Raw genomic sequence first — 19,174 nt, 5'->3', positions numbered from 1 at the left:
TAGAATTAATAATGGTGAAGTACAAAGTAGACTCATATTTTGGCACACTGCATGAGATTAATTAAGCAGGGTAGCAGGGCTCCGAAAATCGAGGCTTTTTTTTTTTTCCCTTTAAGACAGATGACCGCTCAGAAATGGCTATCCAGGAAAACGAGGCAAGCCTAGTTGTTCTTTTTTACATGAGAATGTATTCAGAAAATTAGCATCAAGTAATTCAGTTAATTAATAAAAACTGAACTAGACCAAAAAATACCCAAACTGTTCTTTTTTGCCTGTCAGTCATAAACTGCAAAATTAAAGGGACCATGTGGCCAAGAATAGAACAGCAAAGCATACACTGCCTTTGCAGTGCTACTTTGAGTCACTGATATTGGTATTTTTGGCTTCCACCCAAATTTCCACATTTTTGAAACTCTGCTGTGAGCCAAAGTAGCTGAGGTTGCCCAAGTCTTTTATTTTTTCTTTTGTTGCAAACAGGTGCAAATTGGGTCTGACAAACGGGAGGCATTGGGATGCTCCTACCACTATATCATTTAAAATTATGTGAACAATTACACAATATGTTAGTTGCCATTGTCATTGCAGTGGTTTGTAAATCTGTGTTTACTTGCACAGAAAGATGATGTTGCTAATCCTGTTGTATCATTTTTTATTCAGTTTGTGATGTGTGGTGGTAGTTTGGGGGTGATAAACTCTGTGAATATGGAAACCATCATTTAGACGTGAGTTTCCAATTTTGTCTTTATAAGATAAAACAGATTAGATTTAGTTTAGTTCCCCTAAACGACTTTTTTTTTGGAGAATCAGCTAGTTTCCATAGAAGAGTCAGGGGTACTGCCCCATGAGCGAGAGATGCACGCCCCTCTGCATCTACACTGTTGCACATCGAGCCCACGCTGCCGCTGAATGAGCTAAGCATGTACAGTGTTGCCAAGGACCAATTGGTAATCAAACAAGGACCTAATCTATATTGTTTGCGCCTCCTTTGTTCTAATTTAAAATAATTTAACTATCATGTATCACAAAAATAATTATCATTTTGACTATTATCACTGTGTGCTGTGAAAACAAAGATATTCAGTTGCTTCCAACTTTTTCCATGAGTATTTTACATCTAAATACAGCCGAAATCACAGTACAGCTGTTGTCTTTAAATTGTGCATGGTGGTTTTGTCAGACAACATTGCGGTTATAAAATCAGAACTTTAGCAGAGCAGCAGCTTGGAAATGACTTGGAAGTGACTGTGGGTCATCGTAGTATTATTGGGCTGTGTTTGTCACCATTTCATACTCGTCCTGTTGTTGGACAACAGAAACATGAAAGAAATGTAAATGAGAGCAGCTTTATTGGGAATTCGGCTCTATTAAAACACAGTACATTTGAGCACAGAGTAGGACGGTAGGTACATGTACATGCAGTACATGTGAGTTGGAGAGTAGCAGAAGCAACTAGATGTAAAGGGCTGACACCAGGCACCATGCAGTATTATAAGATGACATCACAGATATGCTAATTAGTGTATGACATCATCTAGCAACATTTAGCAACTTTTTTGAGATGTTAGCCACTTTCCTTTGAAAGTAGTTGGCAACACGGGCCGCTGAAGTTAGTTAGCTGGCCGGCCAGACAATCACAAGAGCAAAGACGGTCTGGGCACAGCACACGTCGGCTTACTGCAAAATGTAAACTTAGCTTCCTAACTCCTTGATTCTGACCAACATTAACACGACACATAATGATGGTAATCAGAACTTTCTTAAATTACGTCACACTTTTTGTTCTCTTTGGTGTTCTGAAAAATAGCAAATTTAGTTGCCTTTTCAGTTTTCTTTTTTTTTTCCCTGATTTGTAATTCCCCCACATGTTTCAACAGGCCTTTTTCAAAGTGGTGACCAATGGAAATATGTTCTCATAATCCAGAAACAGTGTGGGTTGGTGGGAAATATATGTGAGGACACAACGCATTAACTAACAGGGGGCAGGAGGTAAAAGGTCAAAGTGGAGGGGACGTACCCCCTTCCTTTTGCGCCAGAGGATGTAAAAAGAAAAAAGAGCCTTGTTCATATATATATATATATATATATATATATATATATATATATATATATATATATAGCATAATATATTTCTCCTCTCTATATACAGTCTGATACCATTAGATACAGTGTAAATAATCTTTGTGTTATAGGTATATCTCTGTATGCATTCATTTTAATACAGCGAGCCAAATTGGCCCTGACTGAGTCTATATTCACAGAATATAGTCCATGTGGGGGCTGAGGCTTCAACAGGCATGGCTGGGAGCAAGGACTAAGGCGTGCAAAGGGAAAGAACATTTCCTTCTATTAATCAAGAGACCAGTTCGCCACAGAAATTCTAGTCCCTTGGTGAGAAATTCCTGCTGAATTGCAAATAAGAATCTTTCTTTTCTGAAAGGCTTTTCTCCTCAGCATAAACAAAAAAACCAAAACTGTACCTCCCACATCTCTTGAGGGCGGAAAACGTGATAGCAGGTCCACTTGCATTCATGTCGCTGATGTTGTGGTCTTTGTCACAACAAGGCCCAATCCCAATCCGAATCCCAATCCTTTGTCTCCGCTACGTTACTCCGTGGTTCCCTTCTGCCAAGCACCCTTCACAAGCTGCCATAAAAGCATCCGTTTCCTGGACACTGCCTCTGGGTGGATATCCACCGCGTCCCCCGTCTGGACTGAGGCGGCGTGGAGGCTAGCGGCCTCATGCCATGGGGATGGAGACCGCGCCGTTGGCCCTGCTCCGGCTGCGCGTGTGCACGCTGGACTCTGTGAGCTCCTCGCCTTGCTCCTCGGACTTCTTGTCGGCGAGGGCGGCAAAGAAGCGCAGAGTAACTGTGTCCCACTCCTCAGGCAGCAGCAACAGCAGGAAGCCCATGCAGATGATGCAGGTGGCAGACAGGCGCACCACACTGAAGATCACCTCGTGTTTCAGCACGTCGACGGCTGGAGAGAGCAGGAGCAGAAGAGTGGCGAGAAGGGACAGAAAGTGGGAGAAATGGGAGAGGAATCTGCAAGCCTAGATGGGCAGCTTGCACATCGTTATCCTGCTTCTGACAGAATGGCTTAATTTGTTTATTCATCCACAAAAGTTATCTACTCTCACTGTTCCTTGGCTATAATTAGTCAAGAGTTGTACATTTCTGGAACGGCAGTGATAACATTAACTGTCTTTCATTTCCTGGAAGATGCGGTTAATTCAGAGCTTAAACAGTAAGTCATTTTAATTGCCTGCAGAAACTTGTCAGACTGTAGCAAAGGAATGTCATTGAAGTGAGTAGGTGTACTCACTGACCTTAATGAAGGCCAACTTTCTAATTACTTATTAAGTTCTGGTTAGGTACAGCCCTTAGAACTTTTCAGAATTCACAGTAAGGTTGATGGACAACTAGCAGAGTAGTAAGGTTTGGTAATTCAACAGATGCCAAAATATTTACATAACATGACTTAATCTATTGAAATGGTTAGTGTATTCAATATCAGTAACATGAGTAATGAGTAATAGCCATTCAGTTGGTCCTTGAATGATATGGACTGTGTTGCTGAATGTATGTGGACACCTGGTCATCACACCTATGCAAGCTTGTTGGACATCTCTTTCCGCAACCATGGGCATTAAGGTTTTCCACAAGAACATGGAGTGTTTGGGTTGTGTCAGAGGGAATTTGTGCCAGTTCAGTCAAAAGAGCATTTGTGAAGTTAAGGTACTGATTTGGATGACGGTCCAGTTCATACCAGAGGTGTTCAGTGGGGTTGAGGCCAGGGCTCTGTGCAGACCACTGGAGTTGCTCCACACCAGACTTGTCAACCCATGTCTTTATGCGCTTGACTTTGTGCACAGGGGTGAAGTCATGCTGGAACAGGAATGGGCCTTCCCAAAGGCCACAAAGGTGGAAGTATATAACCCTGTAAAATGTCTTTGAGTACTATATCATTAACCTCCACTGGAACAAAAGAGCCTAGCTCAAACCCTCCACCAAACCTTACTGTTGGCATCATGCATTCTGGTAGGTACTGTTCTCTCGACATCCGTCAAACTCAGACTGCTGCATGGTGAAGCGTGATTGATTGTTCCAGAACATGCACTTTCACTGCCCAAGAGCCAGTGGCCAGCTGACACTTGGCATTGCACATGGTGATCTTAGGCTTGTGTGCAGATGCAGTCTGGAACCCTGTAGGGAGTGAGGCAACAGAGGACAGGAACTATGTGCTTCAGCACTAAGCATCTCTGCTCACTGAGTTTGTATTGCCCTCTTTGAGGATGAGCTGTTGTTCTTCCTAGATGCTTCCATTTCAATTTAGTAGCACTTACAGCTAGCTAACCAGGGCAGGTCTAGAGGGGTAGAAATTTCACTGACTGATTTGTGGTAAATGTGGCATCCTGTGACCGTTCCACGTTTAAAGTCACTGAGCTCTTCAGTATGGCCCATTCTGCTTTTAATGTTTGCAAGGCTATATCAAGCATATCTATGCACCTGTTTGTAATGGGTGTGAGATGAACTCAATAATTATCAGGAGTGTCCACATATGGTCTGACCATATAGTATATCCACTACTCTGGTGTACTGTTGCTTAATCAAAATTATAGACACTTAGAAGATTGTAAAAAGTGGTTATGTACAAAGTCATATCTGCCATGTTCACAAAACATGTTCACAAAACAAAGTCAAACCTGAACAGTAAATTGTCTAGAGTTCAAGCACAAAAGTCCCAAAGGCATACATTCTCGATACTGCACCTCACTACCCAGTACAACTGATTCAAGGTGTCTGGTGTGGATTTCTGAAAAGCCAAACTAGAATTAACCCACTGACCTTGACGGACAGCTTTTAAAGGTAAGTGCCTTCATCAAGCATTCCGTGTCGCCTTGGCAACGGGATCATCCCTTTTTATGAGAGGGTGCTACTGTTAGGGAATATGCATAAAGCTGATCAGGTTTCGTTTATTTACTTAAGGGGAGGGAGAGATGTTGGGGGGGGGGGTGAGCTCTCAAATTTGCAGTGCAATGGGTTTGGTGCTTATAGCAGCAAAGAGTTTTGGTAGAGTGGAGCATAAAAAATGTCAGTCAAGATTTTTTTCTGAATAGTGTGTGTATGAGAAAAATGAGAAACGGAGAGACATAGGAACAGTGTAAATGTGCAGCATGCGTGTGGTAAATTTAGATGGCATTGCAAATAACAAAGTGGATGGTGAGATGTAGGTAAGTTGTGGTAACAGCTTTGTCCCCATTTCAGTGAAAACAGTAGTGAGCTTACCCACCTGCGTTGCCTGGAATGCTGAGCAAGGTGCCAATCGATATGAGGATGGGGTAGGTAAGCACCACACCTACATTTACCAGGATGTTGAATACTATAAAATGAAAGCAAAAAAGAGATGGAGGCAATTATTCAAATGTGCTTAAATATACCTTCAGTGAGACTTCGTTTATTCTATTGACCGAATGCATGGAGAAAGTAGATGTTGCCCTTTCGCCAAAGAATTTGTACCCCACTTAAACTTTAAAAGACCATAAATAAGTGGACATCTTTACTATTAGGGTTTACACTTGTTGAAACATCACATATAGGACAGCTGAGGTGACAAAATGCTACTTCAGAGTGTAACCTGATGATTAAAACCCAAAGTATTAAGTGCTTTTTTCAGCACTCCAGTACTGTTTTATATGGACCAGAGACTATCCCATGTTCAGTGCTCTCCACACAGAGTAGTCAAATTGTGTTGATGGTGAAAAAATAGATTGACCACATTCTGGTAATCTTGTGAACAGGCTAGGTTCGCTCACCCAGCCACAGGCCAGCCACTCCGCAAAGATAGCCCCAAGGCAATGAGGAGATGGAGCCCCAGTGCTCCACTCTGGTGAAGTAGAGAATGATGGGCACACAGGAGATGAAGATTAGGTTGAAGAACCCCATGGTGGAAAAGAAGTGGGCAATCTCTCCCAGGTTGGCACTGCCCAAAAACATCTTAAACAGCACCTGCATGAAGAGGAGAGTTGTTGTGTGTAATGGGAGGGTATTAGAAAAGGAGAAGTCTTGTGAAAAGTGGTATTTACCAGCTGTACTAACCTTGTAGAGTGCTGAAGTAGACGCGGAGCCTACTGCTAAAGCCACACCTATGATAGAGTCACCATGGAAACCATCTGCATAGGCCATCATAACGATGCCTGTGATTGCCATTATGGCAGCTACAATCTGAGGATTGAAAATAGGGATGTCGGAGGAAACCTCTTTTTAAATGTAAAATATCCAATCACTGGATATATTCATAAGAATTCATTTTTAGTACCTGCAAAACTTTAATGCATTAAAGTATATGTGCAAATAATCCATATTCACATTTCGAAGATGAAGCAGTAGCACACAACAAGAAAGATTTTGGTTAGTCTAAATAGTAGACCAAGCCTAATGCACATAATTCAGGCAAGTGAGGCCTTTTCCAGAGCTGATCCATATTTATAATATTGGGTTGTTAAATCTTACTGACTCAAGACACCTCATCCCCATTCACCAAAAGCATGTGGTTTTCATCAGGTTGTTTTTTAAAGTTTTTTAAGTAAAATGTATCTCTAAATGTTAGCTGTTACAAGTGAGAGAGAGTGTTCGTTAAACATACGGACCCGTACACCCATGAATCGGTCCTTAAGTACAATCCAGGACAGCAGGAAGACAAAGGCCTTGTGGCAGCAGTAAAGGGCTGAGACATCTGTGGCTGTGAGCTTCTTGAGTGCCAGCAGGTACAGATAGTTGGTCAGCGTCCACAGGATGGAGAAAGGTGCCGTCCTCTTCAGAAACAGCTTCAGCGTCATCCCATCTTCACCAAACAGCCTGCTGCACTCCCTACAGAGAGAAGCGGTCAGCCCTGCTTGCTTTCTAAAGTTCTTAATGACATCCACCACTCCAAGTATTATGCTGCCTCTACTGCCTCCTGTTTTTGTCCTTAAGGCTACTGTATTTGGTGTTGTAGTTCTTGCAAACCTCTTCCAGAATTAGCCACCGAAGGACTTAAAATCCCTACTTTTCTCCAAAGGCATGCACCCTTGATGTTTAGGCTGATCTTCTATGTTCTGATCCATTCTTTGTGCAAGTAGTTTATCATAAGATTATCATTGCCTATAATTTTCCAAAAGGCTCGTTCTCTGTGAAATTCTCAGACTTGTATCTTTATTTTGTTCTCACACTCTGCCTTGGTTGCTAGAGTGGCTCTTCCAGCTTTGTCTTGTTTTGAAAACATTTTACTCTGTCCTTGAATATATCTGCACAAAAAGTAGAACTCTCACTCACTCTCTTCCCTTCTTTCTCAAACTCTCTCTTCTTAATCTCTCTGTTAGAAAGAAATACCAAGGCTCAGTATTCTTTATAAAAAAAAATTATTCTTGTTTAAAATTCATATTTCAGTTATTATTTATTTTCCATATTTCAGTAATAATTTATTGTCTTGCTGCTCCAGTCTTAGAGATATTTTCCTGATAGCAACTCAAGATGCAGAGGCAAAAACCACATACAGCAGCTTTAATTTAGATTAATTACATAAAACCACTGGAGCTCTTGAATTTCTGAACATCTGCTCACCTGAATTTCTGAAAGGGGGTCTGCTTCTCCCTTGTGATGACCATGTGGCCAGAGTAGTAGAGGGGAAAGAAGAAGATGTTCCAGTTGGTGCTGAACCAGGAGATGAAGAACGGGCAGGAGAAGGACGTAAAGGTGCACTGCACCACCTGAGTGGTGCCCACCCAGGACGAGGACACACACAGTACCACTAGCAGGCCTCCTAGGACCTTCAGGGCCCCGTTGGCGCAGGCGTGATAGGAGCTGCCCTCTCCATTGGGCTCACTGGCTGGGGTCTCCACATGGGAGTCTGAGCCTTCCTCTCCTACAACAGATGGCAGAGTATAATTGGTTTTCCCTCTCTGGGTTATCAGCGCATCAGGTATGTCTTGTGACGATTTCTCTCTTTATTATGCAATTGCGTTTAATAAATCCATGGTTTTATATATATATGAAGTGTCCTCAATTTGAATGCTCTTTAAAAGAATATTTCATATTGTCAAAACCGATTCATGTTAGTTTGTTGGTCACCTGCAGGTGAAGCAGTAAAGTAGGTGTCATTTTAAAAACTGAAACTTGTATTTAAAACAGTTGGGGCGCAGCATTGCCACATAGCTCATATAGCTTGGCCTGCGCCGAAACCCGACGCCAGTGGTGTGTGGGCTCAGCCAGACTACATCCTGCTGTCTCAGGACCTCCACGATGGGCGCGTGCTCGGCTGCACCCACTCCTCCCCGCCAGGCCATGTCCAGTGTGGTGAGTCTCCTGTGCGCAATTCCGATGTGCTTCACATGAGGCCATAATGGCAGAGCGCTGACAGAGAGAATGTTCAGTAAAACTGATATGTTAGCAAATGTGAACTTCCTGTTTTTTCTTGTGATAGTAAAGTGAATTGATTAGTTGTCTTTTGAAATAGCCTACTTAAAAATATATATTTTTTTAAATGCTATTTTTTAAAAATATTGACTTTTTTGAAGTATGGTGTTATTGCTGAATAGCATGTCAATTCTTTATTTTCTGTAGACAAAATGAGAAGAGTGAGAAATATGTAATTCAGTGGAGTTTTCTTTTGAACGTTTCAGCGTTTACAAGCAGTTAGGTACTACAGTATCTGTCCTCATTCATCAAATGCAATAACATATAAGGCTGTGCAATATATCAGTTATGAATCATTATTACAATATGGCAATACTGAAATTGAAGAAAGCCAAAGAAGTCAAGTAAGGCTTTAAAAGAAAAAGGTTTTGGTGGACATGGGGGCAGGATATTATGAGCATCCTGACCTATTCTGGAACATTGGTGACATATTGGTGACAATCTGGACATACATATAATGTACAAGATCTAAAATAAACAATTTTCATAGAAATGATCTTTAAACATCTCACATTTATGGTTGTGCAGTGTATTTTTAATATATTGCAAGGCATATCGCAATCACAATACATTGCCATATAATTCCAATATGGTATTTTTTGTCCTAGTAGCCTGCAGTCCTCGTAGGCATTCAGTAGTGATGAGAGATTGAGCCAAGGGGAAGGGTGCTTGCAGCACAGAGCCAAGATCCTTTATGCAGCAGACAGAGCGTGATCAATTTACACCGGGCTAGGAATAAAAAATGACATGGCCATCACTGCTAACTTCCAGTGCACTTGGTCAGCATGCGCGCACACACACTATTGGCTGTTTTGCTTCCTAGACATGAATCTAATTGAAACCCAGTGCTAGCCTGCAAAGCTGTTGTAAGGACAGCGTTCAGTCAACATTAGATTTCCCATAGTATTTGACATGCTGATCTGTCAAAATCTGTTGTGCATTCAGTTAATTAACAATATTTACTTGCACTCTTTTACAGATGCTAACAATTACTGCTCTACCAGGGCTCCAGTGCAGCCGCAAGCAATTTATGAGCACAGTGAGAGAAATATTACATGCAATGATTCTAAAGCCTCCTGCTGCTAGAAAAGAACACTTCAGACATGTCTCCTCTCTTTATTGTTCAGAAGGCAATTATTTCAACAACTTGAGCGCTGACAGAAGATCTCGCCGTGCAGTGGAGCAGTGTCATGATGGCCAAACCATGCCACTTCCAATTCAATAATATTCAGCTTTTTTTGTTGCTCTCTATAGTTGGATTTTTTTTTGGAAGTATACCTAGTTATCAGCAAATTAGATTTAATCTGTTTACACTGTACTTCCAGAGCTGCGGTAGAATAAATCTCAATGTGAAAATACATCATCTTGCAATAAGATCAGTCAGCAGTTAGAAAAATACCCAGTCATACATCAGAGATAAAAGAAGCAAGAGGTTAAGCAGCCATGTTATCCACCGGAGGTGTTTTACAGAGATGCTGTTCACAAGAAGTAGATCAAGGAATTAAAAATTCAGCCACAACGCTCAGTGTGAAATCCTTCAGTACTGCTAGCAGTATGACTAATTGCTATTTAAAGACTTAAAGTACAAGTAAATCTAGTTTTTGTAGAGAATGAGTTGTGTGGATGGTATTGCTAAATACCATTTTGTCAGTCAGTGATGATAACACAAAAATCGTTGGAACAGCTTGCGAAATGCAGTGCCTATAGCATTGTATTTTAAGATGTATATAATATGTATATTGAAACATAAGTCATCAAATCTCACCTCCCTTGCTTTCAGATTTGTTTTTCTGAGGCCTGATATTGGAGTTCCTCCACTCTGTACCACTTTCCCATCAAGAGGGATTTCATATGATTTACAGTGCACTGGCCAACTAAAGGTACTAATAGTGGAATTCCCCACAAAGTGCATGTGACATTTTGGACATATTTCACACTGAAAAGGGAATGTATGTGCACCCCCACAAGCCTCCTTTATATAACCTTTGTGCTGCAATACGCTTGAGCAAAATAGCCTGCAGAAGTAATGAAACAGAACTATGAGCAGTGCCAAGCACACAAGTACTATATTTTCCGCTTCCCTCAGTACTGTCTTGGCCCAGATATCTATCGCAGGCCCGTTAGTAAAATATAAATCTACGCTGACAGGATGCTGCATTCAGTCAGTTCTAACTCACTCCATTCTCTGCTTATGACGGTTGAATGGAAAACTCTAGATTCGAAGAAACAGAGGTTCATATCTACATGTATATAAGCCCCCTGTAATTACTATGGGATAAAATGCTGTTGTAAAGGCATTAACTGCATTTGTCATTGCATTTGGTAAATGGCTTCAAGTTTTTGTTAGGAAGTGACTATATGCTTAATTGATTTTGGTACTTGCATGTTCCAGCCACTTGAATAGAAAGACCTCGTGTGTGTACAGTTAGTTTGTTGAACCTGAAGTGGTTTTGTCTGTTATGTGAAGATAAAAAGTAGGTACACTAGAAAGTGTTAAAAATGTCATCTGGCAAGGATGTGAGGTGTGTAGCATTTCAAGATTAGCCTTGCTGAATTCGGAAAGGTAAAGATGCTCTCACTTATGGTTTATATCCAGTGATGGCAGTTATTACTAAGGCACCCCTATTCTGAATCCCTGGATGCTGCATTAACATATCCAGGTCCTTCTCCCTTCATTAGATCCAGTCTCGAAGTGATTTTGAATAGCATTGTGCTAACTAAATGCACTAAGAAACGAGTACCTAAAGTCCAGCTCAACTGTAACCACGTCGGTTTTCAACATGGTAAAATTCACTGTTCCATCAAACTGTTACACAAGCTCAGACTGAGTAAACCAACATAGTGGTGATGCTTTTGCATACACACATCTCTTAAAAGTAAAAAGATACACAAGCATAAACATCAGGTTGCCTTTGATGTTTTAACACTCCTGCATTCTGACTCTTTACTCACTCCTTCCTCACTCCTTGTTTGTTTGTTTTTTTTCTGTTGGAGGTGGTGGTGGTCAAAACTCACATCAAAGCGCGCGCAGACACACACACACACACACACACACACACACACACACACACACACACACACACACTGTTTACTACTGTTTACCTTCTGAGATGTGGCTGGTGAGGACCTGTGTGCTGTAAGAGCTGAGAGGAGCCACTCTAGCGGAATGTTTCTTCATCGTCCTGTTCCGTCCCAGCACCAGGTGTGTGTGTGTGTGTGTGTGTGTGTGTGTGTGTGTTGAGCTGCACTGCTCAACTCTTCTAAGGGGTCCTCTTCATCTTTGCATGCGTCTCTGCCGTGAGTTAAGCTCTTTCTCTCAGTGGTTTTTTTTCACCCCACTTTCCCCACTGCGCGCCCTCCAACTCCAACTGTCAACTGACTTCAACCTTCCTCTCTCAAACTCCCTCTCTCTTTCTCGTTCTTTCAACCTCTCTCTCGCTCCCTCTGTCTGAGTGTGCATATATAACCGTACTACCATGCAGCGGTGTTCTCAGCATCGCAGTTGCACTGTCATTCTGTTCTCCTGCGTCTCCCGGGGAGACTGGGCTTCAAGTGTGTGGGGAACGGTGCAATCATTCTCTTCATCTCCCTCTCCCTCGCTCTCACTCTCTTACTCCCCACCTCCCTGTCTGCTTATTGGAGCCTTCGCTCTGTTTGGAAGGTAACCAAGCAGCTCAGGCTAATTATGCTGTGTTAGCCCTTCTCAACCCCCCCCAACCACTACCACCCCCACTTCCTCCACACACAACCTCCACTGTCTCCTCGTTCCTCTCTCGCCTACCTGGTCACATGGCCCCCCGGGAAGGAAAGGCGAGGTAATCTAAGAGTTAAAAAAACAAAAAGTGTGCTTCCAAATCCTCTCTTCCCCAATCACTCTCTCCCTCCTTCAGCCGCCCTTGGCTTCTAATCAACGGCTCTCCAACATTACGTCTGATCGAGGTCTTGTCCTCGTGTGTCACTACATTGCTATACTGGCCAAGCACGCAGTCTTGCTGGTGAGGGTTCCTATCTGAAAACCCTGTGCTTTTAAAAGCAGACATCCATCTTCCTCACATTTTTTCAGAATGTGTCGGGCATTTGAGGTACCTCTACTGAGCTTTACTAAGATTCAAAAATGAGCTTTGGTCATTTCAATGGTGTCGATCATAGATGTTTATTTTTTTAAATGATTGTTTTATCCCTGTGTATTTAGGCTCAATAACATATTTAAACAAGAATAAGTATAAAAAGACCTACAATAACTTAATGTAACAAAAACCTTTAATTAAGATAATTTGATGCAGGTCTAGTCATTACAGCTGATAACTCTTCTGTGAGAAGTGGGCTCACGTGGATGCCGAGCTAAATGACCAAAGTTGTGTGCTTCAAGAACTTTATTCCACCTCCCATGTACCCACCAGACTAATTAGTCAGAAAGCCAGGGTGCTTCTTGTAACCCTGCTGTTGCCTGTTTGACAACTGTGCTCGCGTTAAAATTATGTTAGCGAACTTGGGGTAGCTGTGGTGTAGTGGAGGTGGGGTAGCTGTGGGGTAGCGGAGGTGGGGTCGCTGTGGTGTAGCTGTGTGTTCACTGGACTGGAAAGGGCTACTCAGCTGGGTGGAGGACTCCGGTGGTCCGTGGCCAGAGTCAGTGCTGAGCATTGACCGGGCCCAGACCTGTCCCTCCTGTGGGGGGGTGGAGTGGGGCGAAGGTTCCTGTTACACAGCGCCATGCTGGTCAGAAAACTCCGTCTGCGGTTCATCACGGCCAGGCCCTTAACGGTGCACATTCCAGCAGCCACACACTCGATGAGTCTGACAGCCATGTAACAACACACTGGTACCGATGCTGCAATTAGCTCCCAGTAGACTCCACAGCGGGAGTGATATTACAGGCATATGCCTAAGTATAAACACATTTACCTCTGTGAGTATTCACCCTACACTTTTCTCTCTTTCTCCTTCTGTTTCTCTCCTCTGTTTCTCACTCCGTCTTCGTTTCACACTTTCAGTGTTAGATTGGTGTAAGACACATAACAGAAAGCTCTTTTTCTTTGAAATGGGTCACCTCTCACCTCAGTCTTAATGGTACGTCGCGAGAGCATGGGATACATGTTTCACAAACATTTTTGCTGGAGAGCACAGGCTGCTTTGAACAGAGAGCCAGACAGCTTAGTGGGCATGTGCCAACCCCATGCCGTGAGAGCAGTGAAGTCATGATTATGCTCTGCCAGGAAATGAATTATGCCAGCCACTGTGCCTCTATATCAGGGTCACAGTGACTCCTCCTTAATCCTTTAAACACACACACACACACACACACACACACACACACACACACACACTCTCTCTCTCTCTCTCTCTCTCTCAGAGAGAACTGTAAAGTGCTTAAGTGCAACAACCTCATAATGCACATTTTATATCAGTATTTTATGAATTTACAGTTGTGATCTTAAACTAAAACACACTCATCCATGTTTTTGCGTTTTTATGCTATGTACTTGGAGTGTATTTTTACTGCTGGCCTATGATTAATAGTTCTTAATGCTGCAAACCTGGGATACACATTCAAGTTATCAGGAACAAACTTGCAGAAGGACTACCCCATCCATCCATCTCTGTCTGTTTGTCTGTCTGTCTGTCTGTCTGTCTGTCTGTCTCTCTCACATACACACTGCCTACAGAGACCTGTCATGGCCTGTGATTCTAAACACGTGTCGTGTCTGTACCCCCACGCCGCCATAGCAACGGCTGAGCCCCTGCTTGCTGCCCCAATGCCTCACTGCTGTCGGGCCCCATTCGCATCCTTTGTCATTTAGATGAGTTCCATGTTCCTCCACTATTGTCCACAGATCCAACCTGCCTTTTGTACATATCTATTAAGCAGCGCTCCAGGAGACGAGAGAGGAGAAAGATGGAGAGGACACCCACACACTGAATGTGTTACGCACACTTCATGCCCACTTACTCGACTAAGACGTCGAGAGGGACCCACGAGCCTGGAGGCGATGAGTGATTTGCATAGATGTTTGGTGACATCTCAGCACAGGCTCACCAGCTATCAGTGGCTTGGAAAATAAATATCTTCTCTGTCTGAGCTTTTCAACAGTCAATCTTTAGGATCTGTTCAGCACAGAAAAAGACTAGCACTTTCTCATAGTGTCAAAGTTGAGGGAACAGTTGTATTCTGGACATAGCTTTGAATAGGTGAAATGTATTGGACTGAAAAATGGAGACACTGCCATCTTGTGGGTAAGACATTACATTACAACTTACAGACAATTTCTAAATGGTTTTTAATTGATTGTGCTAAAGTAACTCTTTCTGTTTATTTGTGGCAAACAGCATATGGTTATTCATAGCTTTGTGCTGAAATGCTCATTGAAAACAGTGTCTCACAGTCTACATCCATATACTCACCACACACTTTATGTACACCTGTATAGGACTAGTATGCACATTTACAAACTATGTACATTTACACACGGTTTATTAGCCAGCATTTATTCAGTTCATCACTGGTCACTTTGTAAAGGACCACTATTAATTCTTTGGGGTGGTGGACCTACCTAAGCATAGGAACAGCAGACCCATGGCATACTAATGGGTGCTCAGGTGGTATGAATGTTTTAGACACAGTAGTGCTGCTGGTTGTTACAAGTGTCAGTGTTACTGCTTGGTCTATCACTGGAAAACATCCAGCTAGCAGAGGTCATTTGGTCAGAGACTGACCACTGATGAAGAGTTGCAGACGGGCTAAAAGCAGTGTGTAACGGCACACCTGGTTGGTGTTTCTAGTAAAGGTTTCTAATAAAGTGCATGTTCAGTCTAGATTATAACATCTAAATAAACATTAAAAATCCTGATTGTTTACATGAGTTGACTCAGTTATGATGATTCCTTAGAATAGTGCAAACAAATGACTACTAGCCTGAGTACCTGGAGGCATCTGTGCTGTTCTGTTTGTGAGTTGTCGAGACAGTAATCAGTGTAAGTAGGTTTCTGATGATGAGGCCATCCTTCACAACACTACACTCACTGCATTCAGGTTATGACATTGCTGCTAGTTATGTCAAGCCACCAGTGGGGGTGCTACTGAAATGACTGTACTTGGTGAGCTGCGCAGGCATGAATCCTCCTAAGTGAAAGTTGTCATGTAGACGGTCTTATTTTGTCCTCTTTGGAGTTGTAGTTAGTTTGTAATGCAGTAGTTCTTCACCCTATCACGCTTAAGCACTACTAGTCAGGAAAGGGCCAAGGTGTACGTGAGCACATATACACACCTGATGGATATTAAGTCATTTTACACCTATCCATATTGTTGCCAAGTGCCCTAACATGTTTGAAAGAGAATAATAAGCCTATGACTGTGCACAATCGGCATGCAGAGGATATAAACGTAGCCACTGTAACCCGGATGACATGGGTTGATCTGTACCTTATAAACCTGCGCTTTGTCTTCTTCTCTGGTGGAGGTCAAGGACAAAATTCCAATGCAACCAAACAGGTCAGATCACAGATAACCAAGACCTCAGCACTGATTCATCACTGAGGGGCAAAGCATAAATGTTTTAAGCAGGGGAGAGAATAGGTTCCAAAGATCAACGTCATTAACATTTATTCCTCAGTACTTTCAATTACTGGGAAAATTGTGAATATCTATATGTATATGCGTTTGTGAATATTCATATGTGAAAGAGCAATGCAAGCAGATACCACATCTCGCTCAGGTTATTTTTCATCACTAGTGTATTAGAGTTTCACGGATGCAAGAAGCACTAAGACACACTTAAGTCAGTCCGGTTCATTTTCAAGCTCTGCTGGCTCGGGGTCGATTATTTAAGTCAGCAGCCTGCACTGACGACTCTGTTCCCCAGTGTGTCCTTGGTTAACAGTGCCTCTCTGGTTAAGTAAAAGTGCAGCGTCCTATTAGGCTTGTGGATAAAAATAGCTCACATGCAGAAGGGGTCTAGGGAGAGACAATACGAGTGCTTTGATGAGGCTTCCTCTACACAGTGCATATATCTAATCGGATTGTAAGGAATACAGACTGCCCTTCAGTTTTTTTTTTGTTTTTTTTTCCCAGCCAATTACTATTATTTCCATCAGTATGTTCTTGCCATTTTATAGGGTCCTTGCCAGAGCTCTAATGTAGCAGCCACCTTTGTGCTTTCAGCCCAGTCTGATTAAGGTGGATTCCGTGTGTGCATTATAGTTGTTGGACACTGGGACATCGAGAACAGGATTACCACTGTTTCTTCCATACGATGAATATGATTTGAAAAAATATTACAAAATATCACAGTAGACTGAAAAAATTACAAAATCTGAAAAGACACTTCATATTTGGTGATTAATAAATGTTAACCACGAAAAGTACACTAATGGGTATTGCTGCTCTACATTTGTAACAACTAGTATGTGATTTTACAACACAAATTTGACGAGTCATTTCTAAACTGCCTCGTTTTTGCGATTTCTGTTAATAGAACAATGTATGTAAGGAACTGCAATTGCTATAAGTAAGGGTTTCTGTCTTCTCTTATTGCACAGTATTTCACATTTTTTTAAAGTACCGTCAGCTCATATTTGAACAGCTGTGATGAGTGGGTGTAATTTCAGAATCAAAAGATCCTAAACGCACTAACTACGACCATATACATCAAAAGTGTCAAACTTTCAAAAATGTGTGAGTTTTAAAATCACTTTCTGCTTTGCTATTTACTTGGAAATTGGAAGCGGGACAGCATAAGACGTATAGCGCGAAATGCAGTTTCCGCCCGCCATAATGCTGCCAGAGAAGAACCGTCTCGGGAGGAACTCTAAACGCTCCCCTTGTGCAAACACCTTTAGGTCCTCCACGCGGTCCTTTCGGTCCTATACTGCGGCGCATGGAGCTCTTACGTAATGCGCTGAGTGCGTCGAGGCATTACAGCGCGCGGCGTTACAGCTACGGGCCTATGGACGCTGATCAATATCACGCGCGCCGCGATCTTTATTGCACATGATTTATGAAGTCGCGTCCTGCAATGGTGCAACAACGGCGCACCAGAGACTGGGAACACCTCGCTTCTTTCCAGGCTTTGCCACTGTGCGGCTGGTGAAACCAGCCAGTTTGTTGCTTGCTCAAGTAAAAACTTGCACCTCTGGATTTTGTATGGCATGGTTCTGCATGTAGCATAGGAGCTCTACATTGTCAGAATATCAAGCAATAGCGTGTAGTTCTTATCAGCCAACAGTACGTAGGTAATGAATTATGTATTCTTTTCTAGTTTATTTCCTTCTTTTTAAAAGTTATAGTTCTTGTGTGTTACCCTCTTAGTGAAGAGACCGAGCCGTCTTGTAGTTTAGCAGGTGTTCCAGAATAAACCAGTAATATTAAACAGGCCACTACTTACAGAGGCGCGCTCTAGGAGTTCATTACACACTGTTGCAGTTCATTTCAAACCTGGTGATTTGACTGGGTATCACCAGTTGACCACGGAGAGTGCCAGGTACAATGTTCCACCGTAAATAACTCATTAAACTGTCATTCATGACCTTGGTCAAGAACATAGAGAATCGATAAGAAAGCATGTGGCTTGGCATCCGTATAAAGCCAAGTTCAAAGTTTTGCTGGAAGTTCGGCTTCTTTACTATCTATTTTGAATCACCTATCTTTTTAATTCAGTAGAATCCAGTTAAGCGCCACACAACCAACCCTCATACACACACAAGCACCATTAACGCCACCTGCACCTAAACCACCAGCTATATGCAACCCCCACCCCTCCTCTCCGAAATCTACGCACAGAAACTAGCATAGATCACACCAAATGCGCCGTTGCGTTTTAAAGCCCTTCGGTACATCTAGTCCTCTGCAAAGAGCTGTCGGTTCTAACGTAAAATTACTCGGCGCAAGATGACCGAAAACATGCTTGGATCTCTCTTTCTGATCACCAGTTGTTCGTGTGGTTCCGGTACTTACTTCTATGGCTAGAATATCCAGGGTAGTAGCCATAATAACCCGTCATTCGTAAAATCCTGTCCTCAATGTCATGCACCCCGTTAGCCGTCACTTTCGGTGCGTCCTTGTAGACCGAGCGGCTGTCCACCTTCGGCGACGCTTTGCCCGGTAAGTGCGTGCTCCTGACATGCTCCAGGCGAAAGCTGCGCTGCTCCGCGTCATTCGCTGTGCCGCTCATTCTGCCAGACTAGACCAGTATAACCACGCGCAATCCGTTACAGAAAGCATAACCCTCCGTGGCACAGGGGACACGTTCCGACACGCAGCGCTCAGAGGAGTCAGTCGGGCTTGTGAAACTTGTCTTGCGTCCTTCACGCATCACACAGCAGGGGGCGTAACGAAGGTCCTGCGAGGGCGCATCGCCATGTCTCCGGAACGGCTGCAGCGTTGCGCACAAGTGATTTCTAACGATATGTTGACAACGCCGTCATGGAATTATTGGCTCCCTAGTGCGATTCCCTCGCCCCAGGCAAGCAAGCCCTCCAGTGGCAGTCCATATGGCCATCCCTCAGTTGCATGGTTCATAATAAGGAAACGTTGAGTTAACTCTATTTTTCTGTATTTTCAGTAACTATAAACAGTATGTTGCGTTCAGAAACATATTGTGACGAGAACTGCAAAATGCAGTTTTAATGTGCCTATTCAAGACAGAAACAAGAAAGTCCACCCTTGTGCACAAGTTGCAATATATGTAGCAAGAAAATACCATTAAAGGCTTATTCTTTTTTTATAAACA

At 42.7% G+C, this 19,174-nt stretch overlaps 1 protein-coding gene across 4 annotated transcripts; it reads right to left on the bottom strand.

The window, feature by feature from the left end:
- Positions 1 to 1,329: 1,329 nt before the first annotated feature.
- On the bottom strand, positions 1,330 to 18,891 carry slc35f4 (solute carrier family 35 member F4). 4 transcript variants are annotated; one of them, XR_014125534.1, is made up of 8 exons: positions 18,400 to 18,891; positions 7,602 to 7,902; positions 6,650 to 6,869; positions 6,099 to 6,224; positions 5,816 to 6,008; positions 5,293 to 5,382; positions 3,769 to 4,205; positions 2,848 to 2,979 (listed from the first exon to the last, which is right to left on the bottom strand). XR_014125534.1 is itself a non-coding variant. In XM_027025527.3 (7 exons), the coding sequence occupies exons 1-7, from the start codon at positions 18,614 to 18,616 to the stop codon at positions 2,738 to 2,740; spliced, it is 1,389 nt and encodes a 462-aa protein (XP_026881328.2). In that variant the 5' UTR covers positions 18,617 to 18,888; the 3' UTR covers positions 1,330 to 2,737. The 4 variants fall into 4 exon arrangements, 3 of the variants coding, with proteins under 3 accessions (XP_026881328.2, XP_026881330.1, XP_081577573.1); XM_027025527.3 differs by lacking the exon at positions 3,769 to 4,205 and having other exon boundaries at positions 1,330 to 2,979; positions 18,400 to 18,888; XM_027025529.3 differs by lacking the exons at positions 3,769 to 4,205; positions 18,400 to 18,891 and adding an exon at positions 11,556 to 12,089 and having other exon boundaries at positions 1,330 to 2,979.
- Between the last annotated feature and the right edge of the window lie 283 nt (positions 18,892 to 19,174).

The sequence above is a fragment of the Electrophorus electricus genome, chromosome 10, assembly GCF_041902795.1.
Source record: "Electrophorus electricus isolate QZ-2024a chromosome 10, ASM4190279v1, whole genome shotgun sequence".
NCBI lineage: Eukaryota > Metazoa > Chordata > Actinopteri > Gymnotiformes > Gymnotidae > Electrophorus > Electrophorus electricus.
This window is presented reverse-complemented; position numbering and strand designations above follow the sequence as displayed.